This window comes from Coenobita brevimanus, chromosome 94, assembly GCF_032717465.1.
Source record: "Coenobita brevimanus isolate Jiangsu-jjx chromosome 94, ASM3271746v2, whole genome shotgun sequence".
NCBI classification, from domain to species: domain Eukaryota; kingdom Metazoa; phylum Arthropoda; class Malacostraca; order Decapoda; family Coenobitidae; genus Coenobita; species Coenobita brevimanus.
In genome coordinates, this window is record NC_137047.1 from 37,972,429 (window position 1) to 37,999,241 (window position 26,813).

The 26,813-nt window shown below is 43.4% G+C and overlaps 1 protein-coding gene across 1 annotated transcript in view; it reads right to left on the minus strand.

Annotated features, from left to right (window-relative positions):
- The window catches only part of Fip1 (Factor interacting with poly(A) polymerase 1), a 63,732-nt gene that overhangs the window by 28,690 nt on the left and 8,229 nt on the right, over positions 1 to 26,813 (minus strand). Inside the window, exons 3-4 of the mRNA XM_080282780.1 lie at positions 5,427 to 5,575; positions 314 to 426 (exon numbers count right to left, since the gene is read on the minus strand). Of these exons, the coding sequence (XP_080138906.1) occupies positions 314 to 426; positions 5,427 to 5,575 (262 nt within the window). The remainder of the gene's footprint in view (positions 1 to 313; positions 427 to 5,426; positions 5,576 to 26,813) is intronic.

Here is a 26,813-nt window from a genome sequence, read left to right on the forward strand (position 1 = left end):
CCTGGTTAACATATTAACCATGTAATCAGGAGGCCCCTGTACTCTGTTATTTTAGTACATTATATATAAAAAATTCCTTCAACCAATACAGCATTTACTCTAATATATCAGAGAAACACTATTCAGTTTATTGCAAGTCATGAATTATTAACTTTTTTTTTTTTTAATACAGTAATCAATAACCATATTAACTACTTCAGATAAGAGTCTCTTACACTGAATAAAATTTTCTTTTCTCTGAATTAACAAGATACTCACATGCTGATTACTGAGAAAAATTATAGGATACAAATGATAGAGAATGGTACTGTACCTCCAAGGTTTATCCTCTAATTCTGCCATGTTATATTCTGTAACTGGAACCCCATTGACTTTTCCTGGAGAGGTGAAATCTTCATCCTTTAACCCTGCCGTCGGAGTTGCTTGCTAGATAAGAATAATGAGATAAATAGTTCATAAACTATCCAAAATTTGAACATATAAAGCTGCTCTCTAAAATTACACACACACACACACACACACACATGCATGCATGCATACACGCTATGGTGAAAGGTTCAGAGGGTAAGGTGAAGCATTACTTATTACTTAATACAACAAGGCGGTGGCTCAATCGGCAGAGAGGTGGCCTGCAGTCCTAACGGACCCAGGTTCGAATCCCGGCTGGGGCAGGGAACAATTTAAGGATTTGAATTTCATTAAATCAGGCTTTATTGATCTACCAGAAGACTTGCCGACATGTCGTAAAAATACCCCCGCTAATAGCAATACACCAGTCCTGTATGAGACAGCCCTAGCATGTATTCAATATGGATGGTGGGTGTTAGCGCCGAAGTGGTGACATGTAGAGCTGTATGGTATGTAGGAGGACTGCTGGGCCTTGATAGCAGGCTGTGAAGCCTATGCACTGAGTCGGACACATTATATATATATATACAGTAATCACTCCAATATCCGACGTAATAGAGCCATTGGTAGGTCCGGTTATTGGTTTTGTCTGGATATTGGGCCTCAGCTTATGGACTTGTACTTATGGACCCTAACTCAGAGAAACACCTATACAACTCCCTCTGGACATGCATAGCACTTATTTAACACCCAAATCACATCAATAAGGCACATAAATGACTGAAATAAATGCAAAAGAAACATAAAATGAGGGTTTAGAAGTATGTTCATACATTAATAAACATTCTGGTACTTATGGACCCTAACCTAGCCTAACTCAGAAAAACACATTCCTACTGCACATGCATGAGGTAAGTATAGTATGGAAAAAGTACAGTATGAAACATTCTGGTAAGTATAGTATGGAAAAAAGTACAGTATGAAACATTCTGGCTACTTACAGCAAGTCCCTGGCCACCTCGATGAATAACCGCCTCCTCTCGGACTCTGACAGTAAGAACGATTTCCTGAAGCACTTGCAGTACACTCTTCCTGAAGTCTTGCACTGAACTTAGTCAATAACACACAGAAGTCCGTTCTCTTCACAGTGTTCACTTTAGTCCAAATAATGCTCCATTTCAATTTTGTGTTGCACATTAACTTTTCCCAATCTTTTCAAAATTTCCCAAGCCAAAACAAAGAAGTCTATTTACGTTAAATTTAGTTTCCACTGAGTCTTTTCTCTCAACTCGAAAACCTTAACACAACACACCGTTTTTTTCACTGCACAACACTCAAAATTCCCGTGTGGTCTAGTGGAGAAGTTCTTGCTGTTTATTCACTGTCAGAGTCCGAGAGTATCACTGGCAGGCGACCAAGGGGTGCATCGCTGGGTCGTGGTGATGGCGTACCCACTGCAGAGGACTCTGAGGAAAGCCGCAAACTCACGTCGAGCGGCGACTCCACCGTGGCTGATGTGCTGGGCTGTGGCTCGGAGCATGAGGGCCTGTCTTGGGGAGGCAACGGAGTGGAGCCAGGGCTGGGCACAGCGGGGCTCACGGGCCTGAAAAAACTGTCAATCATTGACTGACGCAAGGACCGACGATTCTGGCGATTGATGATGCGCTGCCTGAAAGCACGCACTTCCTCCACGAATCCCAAGGGCCCCATCTCCCTATCACAGTCCGGGTGTTCCAGGTAGTCTAGGACGAACTCTAGATGTTCCCGGAGTGCGCTCAGCTTGGGGATGGCTGGAGTAGTGTCCTGCTGAGAGGAGTCCGCATCATCGTCGCCTTCGTCGTCGGAATCTTCAAGTTCGGGACTGACACCAGCAACTGAAGACGCGATCTCGATATCAGACAACGTCTGATACCCAGGATCCCCCTCGTCGTCGTCCAACCACTCACGAACATCGTCCACATCAACATCGTCGCCGTGCGTACGTAGCCGTGCATGGAAGTCATCCACGTCAAACCCTAGAAAATCGTACTCCACATCCGTTCCGAGAAGCAGAAGAGACCAACCATTTTCAAGAGTTTTCACAGGGACTTCCTTCCATGCACTCGCCCAGTTGTACAGCGCAGACTTGATGTTGTGGCAGCGAAGGTTTTCCAAAGTCCACTTACCTCGTGTGTCACGTCCTTCCCTGCGCTCGTCCTCGTCCTCGAGAACAACCATCACCTCGTCCAGGAACTTCCGACAGTACAGGCGCTTTGTTGCCACGATCACTCCTTGGTCCATGGGTTGAATGAGAGCAGTCGTATTAGGTGGCAGAAACATGCACCTAATACGGCCATTCTCAGCAACCAAGTCCTTGTCGCATGGGTGGGCAGGTGCATTGTCGAGCAGGAGGAGAGCCTTTACCTGGTCGCGAGGGATTCCCAGTGTCTTCGTCTGGTAATGGATGACCTCCTTGACGAAGTGACGGTGAAACCGGTCTTTGAAAATCACAGCTGTGAACCATGCTTTCAAAGAATGGTACCAGACGACAGGAAGGACATCCATCACCCCATGAAGGCACCGAGGCTGCTTTGCACGGCCAACAACAACGGGCTTAAGCCGGTGCATGCCGTTAGCAATGGCACAACACAAAGCAGATATCCGTTCCTTGGAAAGCTTGCGGCCAGGTACACGCTTCTCCGTCTCCTCGGCTAGAGTGTTCGTTGGCAGCGAGCAATAGAATAGGCCAGTTTCGTCAGCATTGTAGACTTGATCGAGAGTTAGGCCCTCCCTGTCGATCAAGCCTTTCACCTTGTGCCGAAACTTGTCAACTCCATCCTTGTTAGTGTCCAATGCTTTGCCAGGTGCTTTACGGTTAGTAAGGCCATGTCGCAACTTGAACGCGAAGAGCCAACCCTCGGATGCCTTGAAGTCTAGGGCGTCGTGAAGCCTTGCGAACTTCTCAGCAGCAGCCTTCATCTCTGTTCCACATACCATCACACCAGCTGCACGCTGCTGTCGGTACCAAATCAACGTGGATCGGTCGATTTCTGCAAACTTGGGGGTAAACATAACCTTCCTTTCCACGTTGCGTTTGCTTCGCGACGAGAAGTCAGCCGTGTACTGCATGAGTTTGTCTCGGGAACGTTTGATATCGAACAAAGTCGACCGGGCCAGGTTGTACTCGCGGAGAATGGGGGAAGAAGACCAACCCGCATCAACTTTCTCCAATATCTCCCTCTTCTTTTCCAGAGTCAACACCACTCTCTTCCTTTTCTCAGGTGGCGGGGCCATCATCACACACACTAAGAGGAGGCCCGAGAGCAGCAGGAGGCCCTGCAGCAGGTACGGCACCACCACAAAAGCGAGCACGTGGGCAGCCATTGCGAAGAGCGTAGGTCCAGTCGCAGTGAGAGACAGGCGGGAAGTAGGGAGGATGCAGCGGCGCTCTATCGGACGTCGGAGGAATGACGCACCAAAACAATGCTCTCCCGCGGCGCGCACGGCAAGTTCAAATTACGGATGGGAAAAAATCGTTTTATTTTTTTTATTTTTTTGGGTTTTCGGACCATTTTGGGAATGTTGGATCCCAGGAAGATAAGGTCCGGGTAGTGGGGATGTTCGGTTATTGGGCGTCCGGATATTAGAGTGATTACTGTATACATATATATATATATATATATATATATATATATATATATACATATATATAATACTGCATATTTACTAACAAACGTCCTTGGTGTGAACATGAAAAGTATTAACGAACATTATAAAGTTGGTATTGTGTCTAAAATCTTTACAAAGGCTTATTCTACACATTGTCCTCAGATCACTGTTTCAACTGCATGAAGTGCTCTTTCATTACAAAAAATTTTTGTAAAATACCACAGATACACTAAGCACAATTTTTTCCATCACTTGAGCACAGTAAATTCTCATATCTTGCACTATAGGTTAGTTGTTTCATGAAGAGTCACTAACCCTCTGCCAACCCCGTTTTTGACATGTACGGAACATATATGAGTTGATTACAGTATATGGTTAAAACCCAGTGTTGTAAACAGTTTTCTGATTTACAGGAAGCCATTAGGCTTGTCACTCACTGTAAAGCCACCTGAAAAAGAAAGATGAGTAATAAAAAGTGACAGGAAAGATGGGAGAAATAGGAAGAGAGGAAGGTTGACAGAAAAAGAATGATAACGGTGATGGAAGAAGCAGGCGGCAATGCAAGTGATTGGATGATGGTCGCCACCACCTATGACTAACAAAATTTTTTATGCTATCCACTCTCCACACTCCACACACAATCCTCAACAGTCCCATCTCCACTGATCGTACTTTTGACTTTTCATTTTCATGCCCCAACAGAGTCTCACACCCATATGTTGTAGGCACGAAAACTCCTTCATGCAAGCCACTTGCGGCCACCACACTCAGCCCTCTGCTTCTACATTAACCCGAGAATTGCGAGCCACAGCTCAGGCTGGGTAGCTTCGAGTTGCGAGCCACAGCTCAGGCTGTGCTGGCTGTGAATCACTGTAAACAACTTGACCCCTAGCAAAATTATACACATGACGCTATGCAAAGACAGAGAGAAAGAGATTTTTTTCTTTTCACCAGATGATGCCCTGTATGTTTAAGTTTATAATTAAAAAAAAAAAAAAAATTTCCCTTCGTTTTTTGGGCACCACGGGGTGGGGAAAAAAAAAAAAAAAAAAGGGTAATTGTGCAATCCATGGGTTAAATATAATATACCGGAGTGTAAATATACATATTCACAATCTTGTTATAATGCCCTCACAAAAACAGTTACAGTACATCTCTCATGCAGTCCTCATTTACAGTTTACAGTGTGTGCAGCCGGAATGTTATTTCATGCAAAACAACTTCAAATATGACAGGCTTTTGGTTCATGATTAAAGAGGTTAGTTAATTCAAAACAACTTTATGAGTCATGAACAGCTACTGTGAAAAATTGGGGGTTAAATTATCAGCAACTAAATTATGAAATGACCAAGTGAGGACTGCCTGCAATTACAATATATAACTACTGTAATGAGAAATAAGTATTCAAGTAAACCTGGTGAAATTCTTACCTTGGGCTGAAATCTTGCTTGATGTGGTGCTGTAGGAGCCTGTATAATGTCAGGCTGTGTCTTGAGAACACCGATAGTGATGGTCAGGTCATCTTCATCACTACTGTCATCATCACCTTTCTCATTTCCATCCTTTTCTCCTTCCTTATCTGGAAATCATCATCATCATCATCATCACATTCCTGACCTCTTTTTTTTTTTTTTTCATCAACAGATAGGGTGAAATAGAGTCCAGAGAGCAAGGAAAAGGACACTAAAATAACTTTAAATGGGGACTAAATATGTATCACCCAAGTAACAAAGCTTATCAACACACTCAAGAGCCATATCTCCATGACACTCTCTCCTGTGCCATGGAAAACTGTCTGATGGTACCAAGCACAGCGGCAAAACTACCTCAGGTTAAGTGCCCACTTGCCACAGACACCATATGATAAAAGAGAACCGCCAGTTCTTACTGAACAGGCCTAATGCTAGACTACCATAGTTCAGTACATTTATGGGTAGATGATGAGGCCACTTCCCTTGATGGCATTACACTACTGAAAAACCTCCACCTTCTAGTGGTGAATCTAACCTGGGAAGGTTGTCAGTCTGACTGGGTCACTCTATCTATCTATCCATCTATTGCCAGACGCCTCAATCCTGTTTGAGGTGGCCACAAACAAATCGCCTCCAAGTCGCCCTGTCCCCCGCAATTTCACTGCCCTGCTCCCAACTCACACCCCTCTCTCTCATATACCTCTCCACCCCATCCCTCCATCTCATCCTCAGCCTCCCCCTCCCTCTTCCCCCCTCCACCTCACTCACATACACTCTCTTCGTCAGTCTTTCACCCTCCATCCTCTCCACATGGCCAAACCACCTCAGTGTGTTCCTCATAACGCTTCCTATCACATCCACATCAACACCACAACGCTCCTTTATATCCTCATTCGTCAGCCTGTCTCTCCATTTGACTCCACAGGCTCCTCTTAAATAACTCATTTCCACTGCTCTCACTCTTGACTTGTGTCCTTCCAACAACGTCCAAGCTTCACTTCCATACGTTAGAGTTGGTATCACAATACTGTCATGTAGTAACTTTTTCACTTCCATGCTCACTTCCCTGTTTCTTATCACTGCTTTCAAAGAACCAGCAACCTTTCTTCCCTGCTGTACCCTTTCAAGCACTTCATCCTCCAAACCTCCATCCTTACTCATCACACTACCCAAGTACTTAAACGTACTCACATTTTCCAATTCCTCACCATCCAACCTCGCTGTACATTCATTGACTTCACCTCTCACAAAGACCATCACACTACTCTTCCCTACATTCACCTTTAGATTCCGTTTCTTACACACTCTCCCAAACTCATCCACCAAGCCTTGCAGCTCCCCTTCGTCTTCACTCAACAACACAGTATCATCTGCAAACAACAGTACAGGGAGTTTCCAAACACTATCCTTTCTCACCAGGGCCACTCCAACATCCACTACTCTACCTTGTACCTCTTTTATTACCCCATCCATGTACAGATTGAACAACCATGGAGACATGACACATCCCTGTTTCAACCCAACATTCAAAGAGAAAAATTCACTTAGTTCACCATCCACACGCACTGCAGCCTTCGCACCATCGTACATACTCTTCACAGCATTCAACAACTTCCCATCTACTCCATATATTCTTAACACTTTCCACAATCCTTGTCTATCCACCCTGTCATATGCTTTCTCCAAATCCATGAAAGCCGCATACAACTTCTTTCCCTTCTCTAGAAACTTTTCCACTAAAGATCTAAGAATGAATATCTGATCTACACAACCTCATCCCTTCCTAAAGCCTCCCTGTTCTTCTCCAACTAATTTCTCTGTTCTTTCTCTAACTCTGTCAATAAGTATCCTACCATACACTTTTCCTATTATACTAAGAAGACAAATGCCCCATGATTACCACACACTTCTTTTTCCCCTTTTCCTTTGTTCATTTCATTCATTGCCAGACACCATGTATCCCAAATGGGGTGGTCAAGGGCTTAGAGTTAATTGTTTTACAGGGAGGGGCACTAATCCTCCACCAACCCCACTTGACACGCAGGGAGAACGTTATGCCAACTGCATCTGGTGTTCCCAGGCGGTCACCCATCCAAGTACTAACCAGTTCCTTTGTACAAGGGAATAATTATACCTGACTTCCAATCCTCCAAGACTCTACCTTCCTCCCAGGCCAATCTGCACATCTTCCACATCCATTCTACTACTATCTCTCCCCCATGCTTCAGCATTTCACCACACACTCCATCAATTCCTGGGGCTTTCCCCGATTTAAGTTTCTTCATTGCTTCCACAACTTCTATCCTACTGACTTCTTCCTGTCTTCTCACCTCCCTCCTTCTCCCAGCCATTCCCCAGCCACTTATACTCGCATTACTTCCATCCTCTATGTTCAACAATTGCTTAAAGTGTTCTCTCCATCTGCTCACTTTTTCTCCCTTCTCCACTAGCAATCTACCATTTTTATCTTTCACTCCCCTGCTAACTTCACTTCCACCCTGTCTTACTCTTTTCACCTCTTTCCAGAACATTTTCTTACAGTCCCTCCACTTTACACTCAAATTCCTTCCAAATTCCTCATCCACTCTCTTCTTACTCTCTCTTACTAATCTTTTCACCTCTCTCTTTCTTTCTAAATATAACTCTCTCTTCCGCCTCTCAACTTCTTCTACACCCTTATTTCTCATCCATTCATTGTATGTTTTCTTCTTTTGTGCCACAGCCTGTCTCACCTCTTCAGTCCACCACGCTGTTCCTTCCACCCCTCTCTGTCTTCTCTTCCTTCCACACACCACATCACATGCTGCACATATTTCTTCTGTAAATATCCTACACACACCTTCCACGTCTCCCATCTGCTCCACTTCATATTGCCCAATCGTTCCTCCACTTCTCTCTTATACTCTGCCTTTTTCTCATCCTCTTGTAACCTTTCCACTCTCCTTGCAACTACTCCTTCCTCTCGTCTTTCCCTTCTTCTATTCCTCCATCTTACTTGAATCCTAATTCTGGCCACCACCAAGTAGTGGTCAGAAAGTCCACTCCCTCAACCTCTATAAGCTCTTGCATCCATTACACATCTTCGCATCCTTTCATCCACACACACATAATCAATCATTGCCTTCCTTTCATTCAGTTCACCATCCACCCTTCTCACCACTCACCATGTATACCTGTGGATCGTTTTATGCCTGAAGAGGGTATTGGCTATCACTAACCCCCTCCCAGCACAAATGTCCACTAACGCACTCCCATTCTCATCTCTCTCAGCAGGCACACCCCACTCACCAACTATTCCATCCACCTTCACATTCCCAACTTTACCATTCATATCACCGATCAAAAACACTCTCTCATTCCTTCCAAACTTTTCCATGCACACTTCTACATTTGTCCAGAACTCTTCTCTCACTCTTCTAGCACAATCTTGCATTGGCACATACACACACACAATCGCCCACTCAATTCACCCAATCCCTATCCTGCAGAGAGCTTTAGGTCATTGACCATTCTCTACCAATATGCCTCTGTCTGTCTCACTAACCCAAAACCTTTGTCTTTCCCACATTCACTTTCAAATTGCAAGATTGCATACCCTCCTTTCACTTCCAGAATTCTCCACAACACCCTCCTTGCCATCAACAGTGAGTAAAAAATGAGAAGGACCAGACCCATTTTGTCACCTCTGAGGTGTTGTGGTTCATGGCTTGGATACCAGAGTCCAGTACAATTAGCAGAAGACTATGGTACGTTACTTCCCTTAGTGGTAATACATGTCTGAAGTCTCCAGCCACCTATTGGAAACTGAAGCTATATAACACCATTACTTTGACTGGGGTATTTATATCACTAAATCACATGTCCCACAGTAATCCAGACCTTTACTCCAAACTCTTCACTTCTCGCTTTAGCATATGTTCTTGAAGAATAAGATGTACTGAAAAAAGATCAGCCACCAAAATATGTTCTTGAGAATAAGAAATATGATAAAAAGATTAGTAGAGTTGTTATAATGTTGATTAACCCCACTCTGTCTGGTTGATCAGACCTATCAACCACAGGTAAGCATTGTGCCTGCAGGCCAATCCAATGCAATGAAATGATGTTCCCTTGTGGCTGACAACATCTCCTGACAGCAGGGCACAGGGAATGGTGTTGAGGTTTGGTTGCCGGATGGACACTGCATTTGCATCTCTCAATCCAGCTGATATACCGTATATAGTTATTACCCAGAGTTGTAATGGTTTCTTGACTTACAGGAAACCATTAGCCTTGTCACTCTGTGCAGAACCAACTTATGTGGAAAGAAGGGTAATAAGAAGAGACACGATGAAAAGAGAAAAGTAGAAAGAGTGAAGGGCAGAGACAAATAGAATGATAAAGGTGAAGGAAGAAGTAGGCAGCACTACATCAAAAAGTGAGTGGATGATGGTCGCCACCACCTACTACCAGATTAGTACAGTAGAGGGGCTAATAAGAGTTTGGAAAAGGAAATAACTGCTCTCTTCTCGGAATTTCAGGGAATTGTTGCAAAACACAGAAAAAAATATGAAAAAGAAGTTGAGTAATTATGAGGGATGAAAATGAAAGAATGTTTACAAACAAAGGAGAAGTAACTGGTTACATCAAAGTCAAAAACCTTGTGAGAATCTGAAAGCACCCTGAAGAGGATTCAAGTCACTTACACCACACCCCACATACTTTAAATGACAGAAAAGAGAATCATCCCACATGAGACAGCTATGGAAAAATTGCAAGTGCTTCTGTCTCCAGTTAATCCTTCAATTTAATGTTTTTCATTTTTTACTTTCTTGCAATGTCCTGATGAATACAGTATACTGTATTCAGCTTGAGAAAGACTTTTTCAAATGGTGAGATAACAAACAGATTTCATTAATCCCTCCTATATGCGAAGTCTTTCCTAAGCTAAACTGTTCAGGAATAGTAGGGCAAAATTCTGGGAACGTGTGGAAGCATGCATGGAAAAGTTTGGGGGGAGTGAGGGAGTGTTTTTGGTTAGAGATATGGATGGAAAACTAGGGAATGTGAAGGTGAATGGAGCAGTTGGTGAGGGGAGTGTGCCTGCAGAAGTGGGTGAGAATGGTAGTGCTCTTGTGGACATTTGTGCAGGGAGGGGATTGGTGATGGCCAATACCTTCTTTAGGTACAAACTGATCCACAGGTATACATGGTAAGTGATGAGAATGGTGTGTGGTGAGCTGAATCAATTGAAGGCAATGACTGAGTAAGTGTGTGTGGATTAGAGAATGAGAAGATATGTGAGAGATAAGAGAGCATACAGAGGTCATGGAAGTGGGCTCTCTGACCACCACTTGGTGGTGGTGAGAGTCAAAGTACAAATGCAATGGATGATAAAAGAGAAGGGCAGGAGGAAGCAGTCCATACAAAGAGGGTAGAAACTTTGCAAGAGGGTGAGAAAAATAAAAAAAAAATATAAAAAAAAATGAGAGAAGTGGAGGAGCAACTGAGTAAATATGATTTGGCGCAGATGGGGGAGATGGAAGGTGTGTGCCAAGTATTCACAGAAGATTTCTGTGCAGCATGTTAGGTGGTGTGTATGGGGTGAAGAGAAGATGAAAAGGAGTGCAAGGAACAGCGTGGTGGAATGAAGGGGTGAGACAAGCTTTTGCGAAAAGAAAGAATTTAATGAGCAGATGGGAGGCTGAGCCACTGAGGAAGCTGAGACAAAATAGAAAGCTTTATGTTGAGGAGAGAGGTGAAAGGTGTAGTAAGAGTGAGTAAAAAGAGAGTAGATGAGGAGTTTGGAAGGAATTTGAGTATAAAATGGAGGGAATGTAAGAAAATGTTCTGGAAGGAGGTTAAGAGAGTAAGACTGGGTGATAAAGAAGGTAATACGGTAGGGTAGCGTCTCTATCTATCTGCAGCCAAACACTATAATCCCATAATGGGTTGCTGTTTGTCTAGGAGTTAGGTGTTTTATGAAAAGGGATACTAACCCTCTGCCAACCCACTTGGTGATATGTAGGGAACACATATAGGTTTGTTATATGGTTATCACCCAGCACTGTAAATGCTTTCCTGGTTTACAGGAAACCATTAGGCTTGTCACTAAATGTAAAGCCACCTGAGAAGGAAAGTTGAGGAAAAAGAATTAAAACTGACAGGAATGATGGGAGAAACAGGAAGAAAGAAGAGCAGACACAGAAAAAGAATGAGAAAGGTGAAGGCCAAAGTAGGCAGCGCTACATCAGTTAGTGGATGATGGTCATCATCACATATAAAATAAGAAGAAGGCTGAAAATGTGAGCAGATGGAGAGAACACTTTATGGAATTATTAAACACAGAAAATGAATGTAATGTGAGAGTAAGTGGCTGGGGAATGGCTGGGTGGAGGAGGAAGAAGAAGAGATGGGAGGAAGCGATCAGTAGGATGAAAGCAACGGAAGCAATGAAGAAAGTCAAAATGGGGAAAGCCCCAGGAATCGATGGAGTGTGTGGTGAAATGCTGAAGGACGGGGGAGAGATATGGTAGATGTGCAGATTGGCCTGCAAGGAAGGTAGAGCTCTGGGGAATTAGAATTCAGGTATAATTATTCCCCTGTACATAGGAAAAAGGGAAAAAGAAGTGTGTGGTAATCAAAGGGGCATTTGTCTTCTTAGTGTAAAAGGAAAAGTATATGGTAGAATATTTACTGACAGAGTGAGGGCAATAACAGAGGAATTAGATGGAGATGAACAGGGATGTTTCAGGAAGGGAAAAGGTTATGCAGATCAGATATTCATCCTACAGTGTTTAGTGGAAATATTTCTTGAGATGGGAAAGAAGTTGTTTGTGGCCTTCACAGATTTGGAGAATGCATATGACAGAATGGATAGACAAGGAATGTGGAAAGTATTAAAAATACATGGAGTAAATGGGAAGCTGTCGAATGCCGTGAAGAGTATGTGTGAGGGTCTTAGGGCTGCAGTGCATGTGGATGGTGAACTGAATGAAATTTTCCATCTGAATGTTGGACTGAAACAGCGATGTGTCATGTCTCCATGGTTGTTCAATTTATACATGGATGGAGTTATAAGAAATACAGTACAAAGTATGGCAGTCAATGATGAAGCAGTCCTAATGAGAGGGGGCAGTGTTTGGAAACTTCCTATTCTGTTGTTTGCAGACAATACTGTACAGTAAAAGAAAACGAAGGGGAGTTGGAAGGCTTGGTGAATAAGTCTGGGACACTGTAAAAAAACGGAATCTAAAAATGAATGTAGAGAAGTGTACAGTGGTGGTTTTCGAGAGAAATGAAGCCACTGAATGTGCAGTCAGGCTGGATGATGAGGAAATGGAAAGTGTGAGTCCACTTAAGTATTTGGGTAGAGCATTGATGAATAAGGATGGAAGTTTAGATTAGGTGCTTTAAAGAGTAAAACAGGTAATAAGAGCTGCTGGTTCACTGAAAGCAGTGATAAGAAAAACAGAAGTGAGCTTGGAAGTTAAACAGTCACAGCATGATAGTACTGTGATACCCACTGTAAAATATGGAAGCAAAGCTTGGGCCTTGTTGGATGAACATGTCAAGAGTGAACGCAGTGGAAATGAGTAATCTGAGAGGAGCATGTGGAGTTACACAGAGAGACAGACTGACAAATGAGGAAGTGAAGGAGCATTATGGTGTGGATGTGGATATGACAAAAAGCGTAAGAAGTACACTGAGGTGGTTTGGCCATGTGAAGAGGATGGAGAGTGAGGGACTAATGAGGAGAGTGTATGTGAGGTGGAGGGGGATACTGGGAGGGGGAGATCGAAAATGAGTTGGGAAGATGGAGTAGAAACGAAAGATGGGGCCATAAGCTGGGAGGGGGGCAACATAATGGCAGGGGACAGGACGACAAGGTGGTGATTTGTTCGTGACCACCCCTAATGGGATTGAGGTGTCTGGCTATAGACAGACAGAGATAGAATAGCAGGTATAAATTTGTCTGCATCACTGGGTTGAACATGTTACAGTAACTGATATAGTTTCCCCAGGGTCACTGGTGATTATGGCTTGATCCTATCTTCAGGGAATACCTCAAGATGAGCATAGAAGTGCCCACTGCCCAATGACCTGCCACTGACTAAATTAGTGTCAACAACTGTAACCATCAAAGCTGACACTCCTTCAGGGTGGAGGATCAAGGCCTGGCCTGCCTGGACAACAGGCCATGGAAGTTATACTACCCATACCATCCTGTGACTTCAGTTGCTTTGTATCACCGGATGGAATAATGCCACATACTAAGTTGTGGTTACAAGAAAACTGAAGAACCTTACTTATGAGGTAGGAATGATTCTCCTCGGTAATAAAAGCAGGTTTCTTTCAGTTAACAAAACTAGGCCACCTTATTACATTTAGTATGCCTTAGCTGAGGTAGCACCTTGTCTCTTTAATAAGAGTACTGCACTAATTAAATCAAACCTCCAACCTGACTACACTTGGCCATCAACTGAACTGAAATACATCATCGATATTTGTCAGGTTAGAAAAAAAATACTGGTCCATACCACTGACAAGAGTTCAACTTAGCAGCAATTCCTATTAAAAGATTTACTGATATACCACGGCTAGTGCTTACTGCATGGTGCTGTAAATATAGAAGCTAACTAGAGGGAACACACCATCATATTCCTGCAGTAATAATACAGACTCCACAGTGTATGCATAACCAACATTCTGGTACAAACATGGTGGTCAAAACTACATACCGTAAAACACCCTAACTTTGGACACTTTTCATGTGTTTTAATGAATAACTCTGTGTAAAATGGTGCAGTTTTATCCCTGTTGGTGTCCTGTGGTAGCCAGGGACAGCACCCACTGAGTCCATATAATAAAAAAAAATAGCCACGCTAAACTCGTGTTTATTTTTCATTTTCAAGTGTTCGAAGTTAGGAACAAATTTCCTAACTTTGGACAGCTCTTCCAAACTTCGGACATCCAAGTATTTGGCCTTTAAACATGAGAAAGGTTAATAGCACCTGTCTCCGGACACACTGGCCAAACTTCGGACACTTTAAAAGTTTTTAAAAAAGTCTAAAAAAAATTATTGTGCACTTGTGGCCCAAGTTATACAAATATAAAGAGAAATATCCAAAAATATCTTCTTTTTTGAGCTCATAATTTGAGATCACATTAAGATGCATCATATCACATTGTAGTGAGGTATTCTGGCCATAAATATAACTAAGAACTCTTCAGAAACTTTTCCAGATGAAAAAAATATATAAAAATGCATTGCATACATTCCAAACTGTAAGGGGAACTGATCTCTTTTTCCTAAACAACACTTCACGTAATTATCAAGTAGATACCTCACTGACTCAACAAATGCATACTTAAATAACATAATATGATGTTAAACACTTCTTACTGGTTCTGATGACACCCACACACCCACTAACATGCACACAAATCAACAGACACACGCACACACAGGCACATGTTATGACAGCACTATGGAATGTATTAACGAGCTACACACTTTGGTCTTAAACACACACACACACACACACATACATACATAGAAACACACCACACACACACACACACACACACACACACTTTCCTAATAGGCCTGTGCTTGTAAAACACACAGACACAGACACACACACACACACACACACAACTATAGTCTGCATTTTTCCAGTAATTTGTCTGTCCGAATTTAGGAATTTTTTCTGAAAAATACAGAGATATTCATTAAAAGAGTTACAGCAAGATTTTGCATGTATATATTTTAAAACAGTTTACTGCCCAGTACTTACAACACTTTTCCACATATAATCGTACTAATCACGTTCTTACAAATGATCCTGTTTGTTCTGTGTGAACAAAGTTTTGCAGGGTTAGAAATTGTCGATTTTTTTCCATTTGATTCATAAACTTTTTTTCACCCACACATATTCAAGCTAGTTTAACAGGAGTTATACATAATAATCTTTAACCCTTAAAACGCGGCTGTGTACTCGCGATCCCCCCCCTGTGGCGGGGTTGTAGCGGGGTCTGAGTACCTGTGGAAAAATATTAGCCAAAAATCATAGATTAACCCTAGAGCATTAAAATTTTTATGGCATATATTACTTACATTCAGCTATCTCCTGAGCCACATGTTGAGCCTTCGTTGACTACCCAAGGACTTGTGAAGACTTGCAAAGTTGGGTAACAAAGTCTTCACTCTCACACCTCCAGAAACCCGGTTTTCTTTCTACCACAGCCTCAATCTGTCACAGTACACTTTATACAACAACGTACAGGTTGTTTGGAATCCGTATTTGTAAATAAGAACTGAAAATAAGGCTAAAATGGACGGAGCGCACGGCCGACATGCAGCGCGGTGGCGATCTTCCCGTCAATATTGTCACATTTGCCTTTTCTCGGCAAAAAACACGTATCAGTAATCCCTCTAATATCCGAACGCCCAATATCCGAACATCCCCACTAACCGGACATAATCCTCCTGGGATCCATTATTCCCAAAATGGGCCAAAAACCGCAAAAAATTCGAAAAAAATCTGACTTTTTTCCCTCCCATAATTTGAAATTCCCGCCTGGCGCCAAACAGCTGTTACACCATGGTCCCTTCACCCCTTCCTTCCTCCCCCTCCCCCCTCCCCTGTCAGGTTGCCATTTGGTATTTTTCATTACCAAGTGTGGGACAATTTGGTAATGAAAAATTCGTTTGGTAATGAATTAGAATAATGCATTACCAAATGGATTTTTCACATGTATGAGGATACACAGGATGGAGATGGTGGATTGTTTGCTCTCTCTGATTAATCTGCTACCCTACATAGTGTGAAAATAATCAACATGGTGTTAATTATAAGGAGAGTGATTACATGTATTTCCACTTGTATATATAATTAGTGAAGAATATATGCTAGCTTTACGAATTTGGTAATGAAAAGTTATATTTGACAATGAAAGTTGAGGAGATTGGTAATGTGGCTGTTGCGATCTGGCAACTCTGTTACCCCACCAACATCAACAGTCACAGCTGAACTCCGATGGAGAGCAGATACTCATAACAGTGCAAGCCACAGGTGCTTGTTTTTTGTGAATAAACAGTGAATAAACTGCAATACCTTGCCACTAGAACACACGGGAATTTACAGTGTTGTGCAGTGTTAAGAAATTAGAATTTAGAGTGCAGAGGATTAACTGTGGACTGCAAACTGGCGGTTCAAACCAGTCCAAGAGCAAGGGACTTGTAAGTACCCAGAATGTTTAATATTGTATAAACTCACCTCTAAAACCTCATTTTATGGTTCTTTTGCATTTATTTCAGTCTTTTATGTCCCTTATTGGTGTGATTTGGGTCTTAAATAGGTGCAATGCATGTCCAGAGGGAGTTGTATAGGTGTTTTTCAGAGTTAGGGTCCATAAGTACAAGTCCATAAGCTGGGGCCCAATATCCGGACAGGACCACTATCCGGACCTGCCTATGGCTCTATTGATCCGGATATTGGAGGGGTTACTGTATACTCCTTTTTTTTCCATCATAGGACTTCGCAAACGTTTGCCTGTCACTATTACGGTAATAAAAATCAATGTCACTGCCAGTATTGTGGACTGGGACTGAGGAAGACCACCGCGGCGCGAGTTTATTCAGCCTTACGGCAGGCACTTTATTCTCGCTCCTGTCGGCCACTCGCACTTCATTTCTATCGCTCACTTTCACTGTATCTTTTTTTTTTTTTGCCTTATTCATCAGTATCACTGTCCAGTGTTATAAAAATAATATTTTATACACAAAAAACTTTTACTTTCAGAACATAGAATAGGAAAATATGCTTTTATCTTTTTACACTGGAGTGACTGTCACTCGCAATACTTATATGATTACTATGTACAATTATTTACAACAAAAAACACTGTAACTGTCAGTGCTTTTACAAGTACATACACTAATTTACACTCATCAGGCTGTCACTGTCAGCACGTAAAAGAAAACTAAACAATATTATCACTGTCACTCTCAGTATTTTTCCCAATATTTTTACCCTTATTTTCAAAATCTACTTAGGCTGTGGTAGTCGAAAAAACACGGGTAAGCACAGAGGGGAACTTTGCACTCTTTGCACTGCAAGGAGGTGTGCCTAAAAGTTCTTTCCTGCCTGGTAGTGTGGCTGCACACATGACACCTCCTCAGTGCTTTCCCCCTCTTTGCAGTGGCTCCAGGCGGTGTCGCTGAAGGTAGGCCATACACTGTAGGCGGTCTGGAGGTGTGTGAGGGTGGCGTTTGGGACCTGTTGAAAGCACCTGGCCATAACGCTGAAGCAGCTGGTAGACACAAGTCTTGGAGAATCTTCTGAGAGAGTAGTTGGCTGGCTTCCTGTTCTTGATTTTATACAGGATGAAGGCGTTCAACATGCACATGTCAATCAAGTGCAAGAACACCTTCCTGTACCAAAGACGATTTTTCCTCAGACAGTCAATCTCTCCAATCATCATATCCGACTTGTCCACCAGCCGCATATTGACATTATAGTCAATTACAGCATCAGGCTTCATCACAGGCTCGCCAGTCCTTCTGTCGACCTTCCCTGTTGCCAGCATTTCACCCTTGTGTACTGTGGTGAGCATGTTCACGACTCTCTTATCATGCCACCTGATCGCAAGCATCTTGTCAGATTTCTTCAGGTGCACGTCTCCCCGCTTTGACTTTTCAGCCTCTGGGAAGGCAGGGTAATGTGCCCTGTTACTTCTGACAGTGCCACAGGAGCCGACGCCGTGTTCAGAAAGGTACTTGGCGAGTTTTGGAGCTGTATAGTAATTGTCCGTATACAGGACATGATTCTCGCCAAAGTACTTTTCCAAAAGCACTTTCACCACAGAACCAGAGAATCCAAGGGGGTCAGTCTTATCCAAGTCGACATTGCTGGCGGTGTAGATGACGAAGTCAAGGATGAACCCCGTCTTGCAGTCGCACAGCACGAAAAACTTGATTCCAAAGCGGTGGCGTTTGCTTGGAATGTACTGGACGAACCGAAGACGGCCCCTGAACAATACCAAAGACTCGTCAATCACGACTTTCTTGAAAGGGCGCAAGAACCTCGTAAACTTATCTTTGATCATGTTCAGGATTCCCCTCACTTTCCATAATGGGTCAGTATGGGAAGGCTCATCATTATTCGCGAAGTGAAGATAAGTCATCAGCTGCCTAAAACGATCACGGCTCATGTATTTATTGAATATTGGTGTTGGGCACAGCTCGTCGGAACCCCAGTACTCTTCCAACTTATGCTTCCAGTTGTGCGGCATAAGCAACATCAAGGCAATAAATACAAAAAGCTCGTGGATCGTCAAAGGCACCCATGATGCCATCCGCGACGTGGATGGCGTCGCAGCCTCACCTTCTTCTTCGCGAATTGGCGCACATTGCCCCTCGTACCTGTTGGTCTCGGTACAGATGTGCTCCATAACCTCGTCGTCAAGGAAGGCCAACAGGTAGTCAACACATTCACCATCGTCGTCCACAGGGAAGTCAGCCTGAAGTCCACACTCACTTTCGTCAAAGGGCAGATCTTCAGGCACAAAATCTGATCCCTCTGACCACACAAAAGCATCTAAAGTTCCCTGCCTAGGCTGGGAGGTGCTTGGGGCGGCGGGGGGTGAGGCAGGTCGTGTGGGAGTGGGTGAGGCAGGCTGGGCAATAGTAGGTAAGGGAGAGGTTATCCCAGGCCATGTTGGTGTTGTGGTGGTGGTGGTGGTGGTTGGAGGGAGATTATCGCTTGGGTCAAGGTCACCCGCGGTGGCGTGACTCCTGAGTTGCCTAGTGGGAGTTAGCCTAGGGGACTTAACTTTACTGACACGAACACTAGGCCTACGATAACCTCTCATACGTAACATTGCTCGTCTACTTCCCTTTCTCGGTGGTGATGGAGACTCCGATGACTCAGGAGACAGGACAGCAGACGAGGAGGACGAGAGAAGAGGGCTGGGAGAACGTGGCGGGCTTGCGGTGGTGTGGCGTGGCGTAGTGGACAATGGCGGTGCACTGCTGTCTCCGCTCCTCTTCCTTTTTTCTCCCTTTCCATATTCGAGGCCCCTTTTCACCGGGGCCTTCCCTGTAGAGGTGCTGGGCACAGTCACAGTTTCCTCCGGCACAGAAATCATCACTTCAGGGCCTGAATCAGCACTCGATTGTGTCTCTGATTCAGCCAGGCTAGACTCACTGCCGTAGTCCATAGAGGCTTTCAACAGTTCAGATGCTATGGCCGAGTCACTTAGCCCCTTGGTAGTCACTTGAAAAGTTTTGAAGGGCGTAGAGGTAACAAAACCCTTTTTCGGAGGGCTAGAAGGCACGGAACTAGAAGAGCTAGAGCCTGACATGGTGTCACCGTGGCAGATTTGCGTGGACTGACGCTAATCTGGGGCAAACCGCGCGAAAAAATGACAGTGTGACAACTGGGGAAACAAGCGTTTCCCAATAGCAAAAAGTGCTTGCGAGATGACGGCGCAGATTGACACGTATCAGCCATCCGCGCGTTGCCATACCGCACGACGAGGGAGGGCCGCGCATCGGTGCGTCCGTGGGTAAAAAAAATGAGATTTGGCAACAACCGAGGTCAGTAGTACAAAGGTCAAGTGTGCTAAAAGTAGCTCACGGGTGGCGGGACTGATAGACAATACCAGCTTGAGCCTGCTTGCCCGCGGTTATTCAAAATTAACTCAAATCGCAAACGCGACGACCCGCCGTTTTGCCCTTTGGGCCGACCGTCGCAAAAGCGACGATCCGCGTTTTAGGGGTTAAAGATTACCGTACCTACCCATATCATTATTTTTTGCAAATATCGCACTCTTTTCCAGTAAACTTCAATTATTACATTTTTTCGCAAAATGTCCGAAATTTGGGCGCTATCCGAAATTACGGTGTTTTACGGTACCGTAACATCTCCATCAAGCCATAAGAATGATGATATAATAACAGAAGTAAAACCCAGTATAATTCACAAGAAAACAAAGGAAATGGTCATAATGCACTGACAAATCTTAATATCATGTACAAATACTACACAGATAAAAATAAAAAAAACTGAGTAAGCAGACCCAACAAGCTTACTGCTATACAACAAAAGAACAATTTTGGGATTCTTGAGTGTAAAGAATGAAACGAAACAAAAATATTAGCTACTCTGGAAAAACAAAGTTGCTAACTAACAAATCAAGCAAGCATTCTCAATAGTTATATTCAGTTCCATAATGGTAGCTTTGCGCAGTGGCAGTATCGTAACCAATAAGGTCTTGCCTACTGTAAGTGACGTATTTGCTGCTGCTATAAAGCTCGAATTGGGAAAAGTTTCAATACCATCTCAGCACTTTTGCGGCACCTCGGTTTGGGTTACCTTTCCTAGAAGGGTAGTCAAGTCGTGCCCAACCAGCTTGTGGTGACCTTGCAGACACCCTGTTTTTTTATTTTTTTTCTCCATTTCTGTTTTTTGTGCTTTTTTTTTTTTTCGGTTTTCTTTTTTTTCTCCTAAATTAGGGTGACACAAACGGGGGCAGCGCTACCCGGGTTTATCCCCGGTAGTATTGTATATAAATTTTGCTGTTGTTGTCATTTTGTTTTGTTTTTTTTGTTCTCTCTTACCATGAGTAAACAACACCAGTGCCCTCGCTGCAGTAGGTCTGTAGCAAAAAGTGCACAAGCACTGAAGTGCGCCTACTGCAGCGAGTGGATTCATATAGCTTGTGAAAATTTGGATGCAGGCGACTGTCCATTCATGAAGAAGAGCCACCAACTGGGCTTTCGCTGGCTGTGTAGCCAGTGTGTTGCACCAGCAGATGAGGTCTTGGCTGGTGGAGGAAGTAGTACCAAGAAGATAAAGTTATTGGGCCAATCTTTCAAGCAATCAAAGACGTATCAAATTGACTGGAAGCACTAGAGACCAAGGTCTCATCACCCATGGCGGTCACAAAAGATCAGGCCAAGTCATTTGCGGATGCTGTTCGCGGGTCTCTCGTGGGGGGAGGGAAGGATCTGCCTGGGGGCGTGATTGAGATCAGTGCTCATGGCCAGAAAAAAGCTACTCATAGTCAGCATGTACTGATTGTGAAATCAGAGAGTGGCGCTGGTGCCCTGACAAATCAGATGGGACCAGAAGACATCAGAGGCGAACTTAACTCGGTACCGGTCGACAGCTGCCTTAAGACCAAGGCTGCTGGGCTGGTAATGAAGTTTCCGTCAGCTGAGGCCAACGGTGAAGCAACTGGGGTGCTGACTGATCATTTTGGCTCTGAGGGCACTTTTTGCATATCAGAGCCAAAGAAAATGTTGCCTAAAATGACCGTGACAGGCCTTTCCTCTTCCTTGGATAACTCTGACATCATCCCAAATATTCTGAGAAAAAACAATAAAATTAAGATGCTCGTTGATCGAGGTTGTACCCTCAACCTTCTCTTCACAAGGACAAGGAATGACACCAAAACTGCTGTCTTGAAGATGTCGCCAGAGGTGAGATCCTCCATTGTAGAACAGGGCAATTACATCTATGTGGATCTTACAAGATGCCGTGCTTTCGATAGATTCTGGGTTACGTAGTGTCATCACTGTCAAGGCTTTGGTCATACATTTGAGAGATGTTCTAGGAAAAGTGTTGAACCTAAATGTGTCTTTTGTGCTGGAGCTCATAAATCTAAGGACTGTGGTAACAGAAATTCTCCCAAATGCATCAACTGCTCCTCTTTAAGACATCAAGATGCTAATTCAAAGTCACAGTTGGCTGCCCATTTTGCATCAAGTAGAGAATATCCGATTATGATTTCTCATAGGAATAGATTGATTGAAAACACCAATTTTGACCATTCAAAAAACTGACTACGTCCCTCTTGAACCAGTTAAGGATGGGTCTTTTAAATATTCGTTCTATCCGTAATAATCTATCTATCTATAGCCCGACGCCCTAATCCCACAAAGGGTGGCCGCAGACAAAACGCCTCCAAGTCACTCTGTCACCCACCATTTGACTCCCCTCCCCCCAACTCACCCCCCCTCCCTCATATACCTCTCAACTCCATCCCTCCACCTCATCCTTGGTCTACCCCTCCCTCTCCCTCCCTCCACCTCACCCACATACACCCTCTTAGTCAGTCTTTCATTCTCCATTCTCTCCACATGTCCAAACCACCTCAGTGTATTTCTCCTAATCTTTTCAACCGCATCCACATCTACCCCACAACGTTCCTTCACTTCTTCATTCGTCAACCTGTCCCTCCACGTCACTCCACATGCTCCTCTCAAGTAACTCATTTCCACTGCTCTCACTCTCGACTTGTTCCCCTCTTGCAAGGTCCACGCTTCGCTTCCATACGTCAGGGTAGGGATCACAATACCATCATGCAGTGACTTCTTAACTTCCATACTCACCTCCCTATTTGTCATCACTGCTTTCAGCGTACCAACAACCTTTCTTCCCTGCTGTACCCTTTCACGCACTTCATCCCCCAAAGTTCCATCCTTACTCATCACACTACCCAAGTACTTGAATGCACTCACATTCTCCATATCCTCACCATCCAACCTCACTGCACACTCTGTGACTTCATTCCTCTCAAACACCATAACTTTACTTTTGTTTACATTAACTTTCAGCTTCCTCCTCCTACACACTGTCCCAAATTCATTCACCAAACCTTGCAACTCCCATTCATCTTCACTCAACAATACTGTATCATCAGCAAACAGCAACACCGGAAGCTTCCAAATCTCACCCTCATTCATTAGGGCCACCCCTACATCCACTGCCCTACCTTGCACCTCCTTTACAACCCCATCCATATATATATTAAACAGCCATGGAGACATCACACACCCCTGTTTCAGTCCCACATTGAGATCAAAGAACTCACTCAGCTCACTATCCACTCGCACCATAGCCCTAGCTCCCTCGTACATACTCTTCACAGCACTCAACAATTTCCCCTCCACTCCATATATTCTTAATACCTTCCACATACCTTGCCTATCTATTCTGTCATAAGCTTTCTCCAAGTCCATGAAGGCAGCATACACTTTCCTTCCCTTCTCTAGATACTTCTCCACTAAACATCTTAGAACAAATATCTGATCTACACACCCTTTTCCCTTCCTAAATCCCCCTTGTTCTTCTCCAACTAGCTCCTCTGTCATATGCCTAACCCTATCAATGAGTATTCTACCATATATTTTACCAGTCACACTAAGAAGGCAAATACCCCTATGGTTACCACATACTTCTCTCTCCCCTTTTCCTTTGTACAGAGGAACAATTATACCTGATTTCCAGTCCTCTGGAACCCTTCCCTCTTCCCAAGCCAATCTACACAACTTCCATATCCACTCCACAACAATCTCACCCCCATACCTAAGCATTTCACCACGCACTCCATCAATTCCTGGGGCCTTTCCCAGCTTAATCTTCTTCATCGCTTCCACTACTTCCGCCCTACTGATCTCTTCCTCCCTCCTCTCATCTCTTCTTCTCCCAGCCATTCCCCAACCACTTATACTCACACTGCTCTCACTCTCTACATTCAACAAATCCTCAAAGTGCTCCTTCCATCTCCTCAATTTCTCTCTCTTCTCCACCAACAATCTATTATTCCTATCTTTCACTCCCCTACTATTTCCCCTTTCACACTGCCTTACTTTCTTTACCTCCTTCCAAAACAATTTCTTACTCTCCCTCCATTTCACACTCAGATTCCTCCCAAACTCTTCATCCACTTTCTTCTTACTCTCCTTCACCAGTCTCTTAACCTCCCTTCTCCTGCTCACATATACCTCTCTCCGTAATAAGATAGACTATATTAATGAAACTCTAAATCAGCACGAGCTTGACATTTTGTGCTTGACTGAAATCTGGTTGTATGAGTCTGATATCGATATTATTCGTAATGCTTTGCCTAAGACACATTCTATTATTAGTATTCCCAGGCCTGCTGCTGACTATCCGGGAAGAGGCGTAGCACTCATCTACTCAGCAGCACTTGCAAACGTTTCTCTCATTGACTCAGACCTGACCCCATCATCATTTGAATTTATGGAAGTCTTAATAAATTTCCATCAGAATACCATTAGAATTGCAATTGTCTATCGACCAGGTCATCCGGGCAGAGATTGAGGTTTTATGGAGGAGTTTGGGCAGTTTATTGAAGGGTTTTCTCTTAAACCTGGAGGACTTCTTGTTTGTGGTGATTTCAATTATTGGGTTGACAGTCCATTTTCTTCAGAATTCCTTGACTTGATCACCCAGAACAATTTTTTCAATCATGTGAGTAATCCAACTCATGTCTCAGGTCATGTCCTTGACTTGATCTTGTCCCCTCTTGGTTGCAGGCATGTATCAGATGTGCAGGTTGACTCATTTGACCCCCTCATCTCTGATCACTCTTAGTTTTGATGTCCCGAAAGCCCCTTCATATAAAAAGGTCATCAGTTTCAGAAATTACAACAATGTTGACCGCCAGTTGATGTGTTTTGAAACTGATCAACGTTTAAACTCCATCGGTTCTTCAAGTCTTTCTTCTGGTGAATTGGTTGATATTTACAACAACGAGCTCAGGTCAAGTTTTGACCATTATTGTCCTGAGGCAGTAAAAACAATCACTGTACGTGATAATTCTCCGTGGTATGGTCCATCCATTAATTCTTTGCGTAGACAGCGTAGAAGGGCAGAACATGAGTGGCGCTTGCAGCGGACCGAAGTAACTCGTTTGTGTTATGTTTTTGCAAGAAGAGCAGTCGTTCACACTGTAAAAGCCCAAAAGGCTAGGTATTATCAAAATAAAGTTGATTCATGTGGTGGTGATTAAAAAAAAACTCTGCAGTTGTGAACAATTTGGTTGGTCGGAGGAATGTAATTGTTAAACCAACTTCTGTATCTGATGCCCAATTGGCTTCTGATTTTGCTTCATTTTTTACAAGTAAGATATCTCGCATAAGAATTGACTTAGACAGCAGTTCTCCTAGTGAAGCGTACTCAGTTGACTTCCAGCCACGGTGCATCGGGGATCATATGCTTTCAACATTTCATCCGCTGGATGTAAACAAAGTCAAATGTTACATCAGAGAACTTAATAAAACATTTTGTTCACTCGATCCGTGTAACATGTCACAACTGCCTGATGTGTATGAGCACGCTGCAGACTTTATCTGCAACATAATAAATAGATGCTTCATAGAAAGTAATTTTGTGCAGTCTGAGAAACGTGCTTTGCTTAGGCCCCTAATTAAGAAACCTGGCCTTGATGTCGAAAGCATGACAAATTATCGTCCCGTCTCTAACCTGTCTTTTTTATACAGGATTATTGAGAGGGCCATACTCGATCAACTCTTACCACTACTGGAACACAACAGAGTTGTTCCTGTTGTTCAATCAGCATACAGAAAACACCATTCAACTGAAACTGCACTAACAAGGATTCAGAGTGACTTGGTGGCAAACACTTGTAGTGGGATGTCCTCTCTCCTAGTTCTGTTGGATCTGTCTGCAGCTTTTGATACAGTAGATCATAAACTATCGTTGGATGATCTGTATTTTTATGGCGTTCGTGATAGTGCCCTTTTGCTCAAGTCGTATCTGTCGGACAGATCTCAGAGAGTGGTTGTTGATTACGCTAACTCTGATTCTGCTCCCCTTCTATTTGGAGTCCCTCAAGGATCAGTTTTGGGTCCAATTCTATTTACTATCTACAGTACACAAGTAGTTTATCGTCTCTACTTGATGCTCATGATGTCCTATCATTTTTATGCTGATAACACCCAACTCTATGTTAAGATGTCAGATATAAATGATACTAAGACAAAGTTTGAATCTCTAATGTCTGATATTAAGATTTGGATGGCTAAGAGAACATTTAAGCTGAATGATGGTAAAACTGAGATCATCATCATCAGAGGAAACAGAAGGGGTGATGACACTGATAATGCCCTGGCTTTGAACATTGGTGTGTCACAGCTGCATCCAGTCAGTTCTGTTCGAAATCTGGGTGTTTATTTTAATTCTAAGTTAAATTACCAAGAACATATTAATCAGGTTGTAAGAGGGTGTAACTTGCATATCAGAAATCTGTACGTTGAGAAAATTCCTGAATAGACAGTGCCTCTTAACATTGATCCATGCAGTGGTCTTGTCTCGTGTTGATTATTGTAATTCACTGTGGGTTGGTCTTCCAAATAATATACTAACAAAAGTTCAGTCTGTGTTGAACAGGGCGGCACGGCTTATCTTTGGTCTCCCCCCGAGAACCTCAACTACCCCTTTTCTGATTGAGTTGCACTGGCTACCAGTAAAGGCTAGAATTGAATTTAAACTGTCTTATTACATTCAAGGTTCTTAAGTTTGGTGA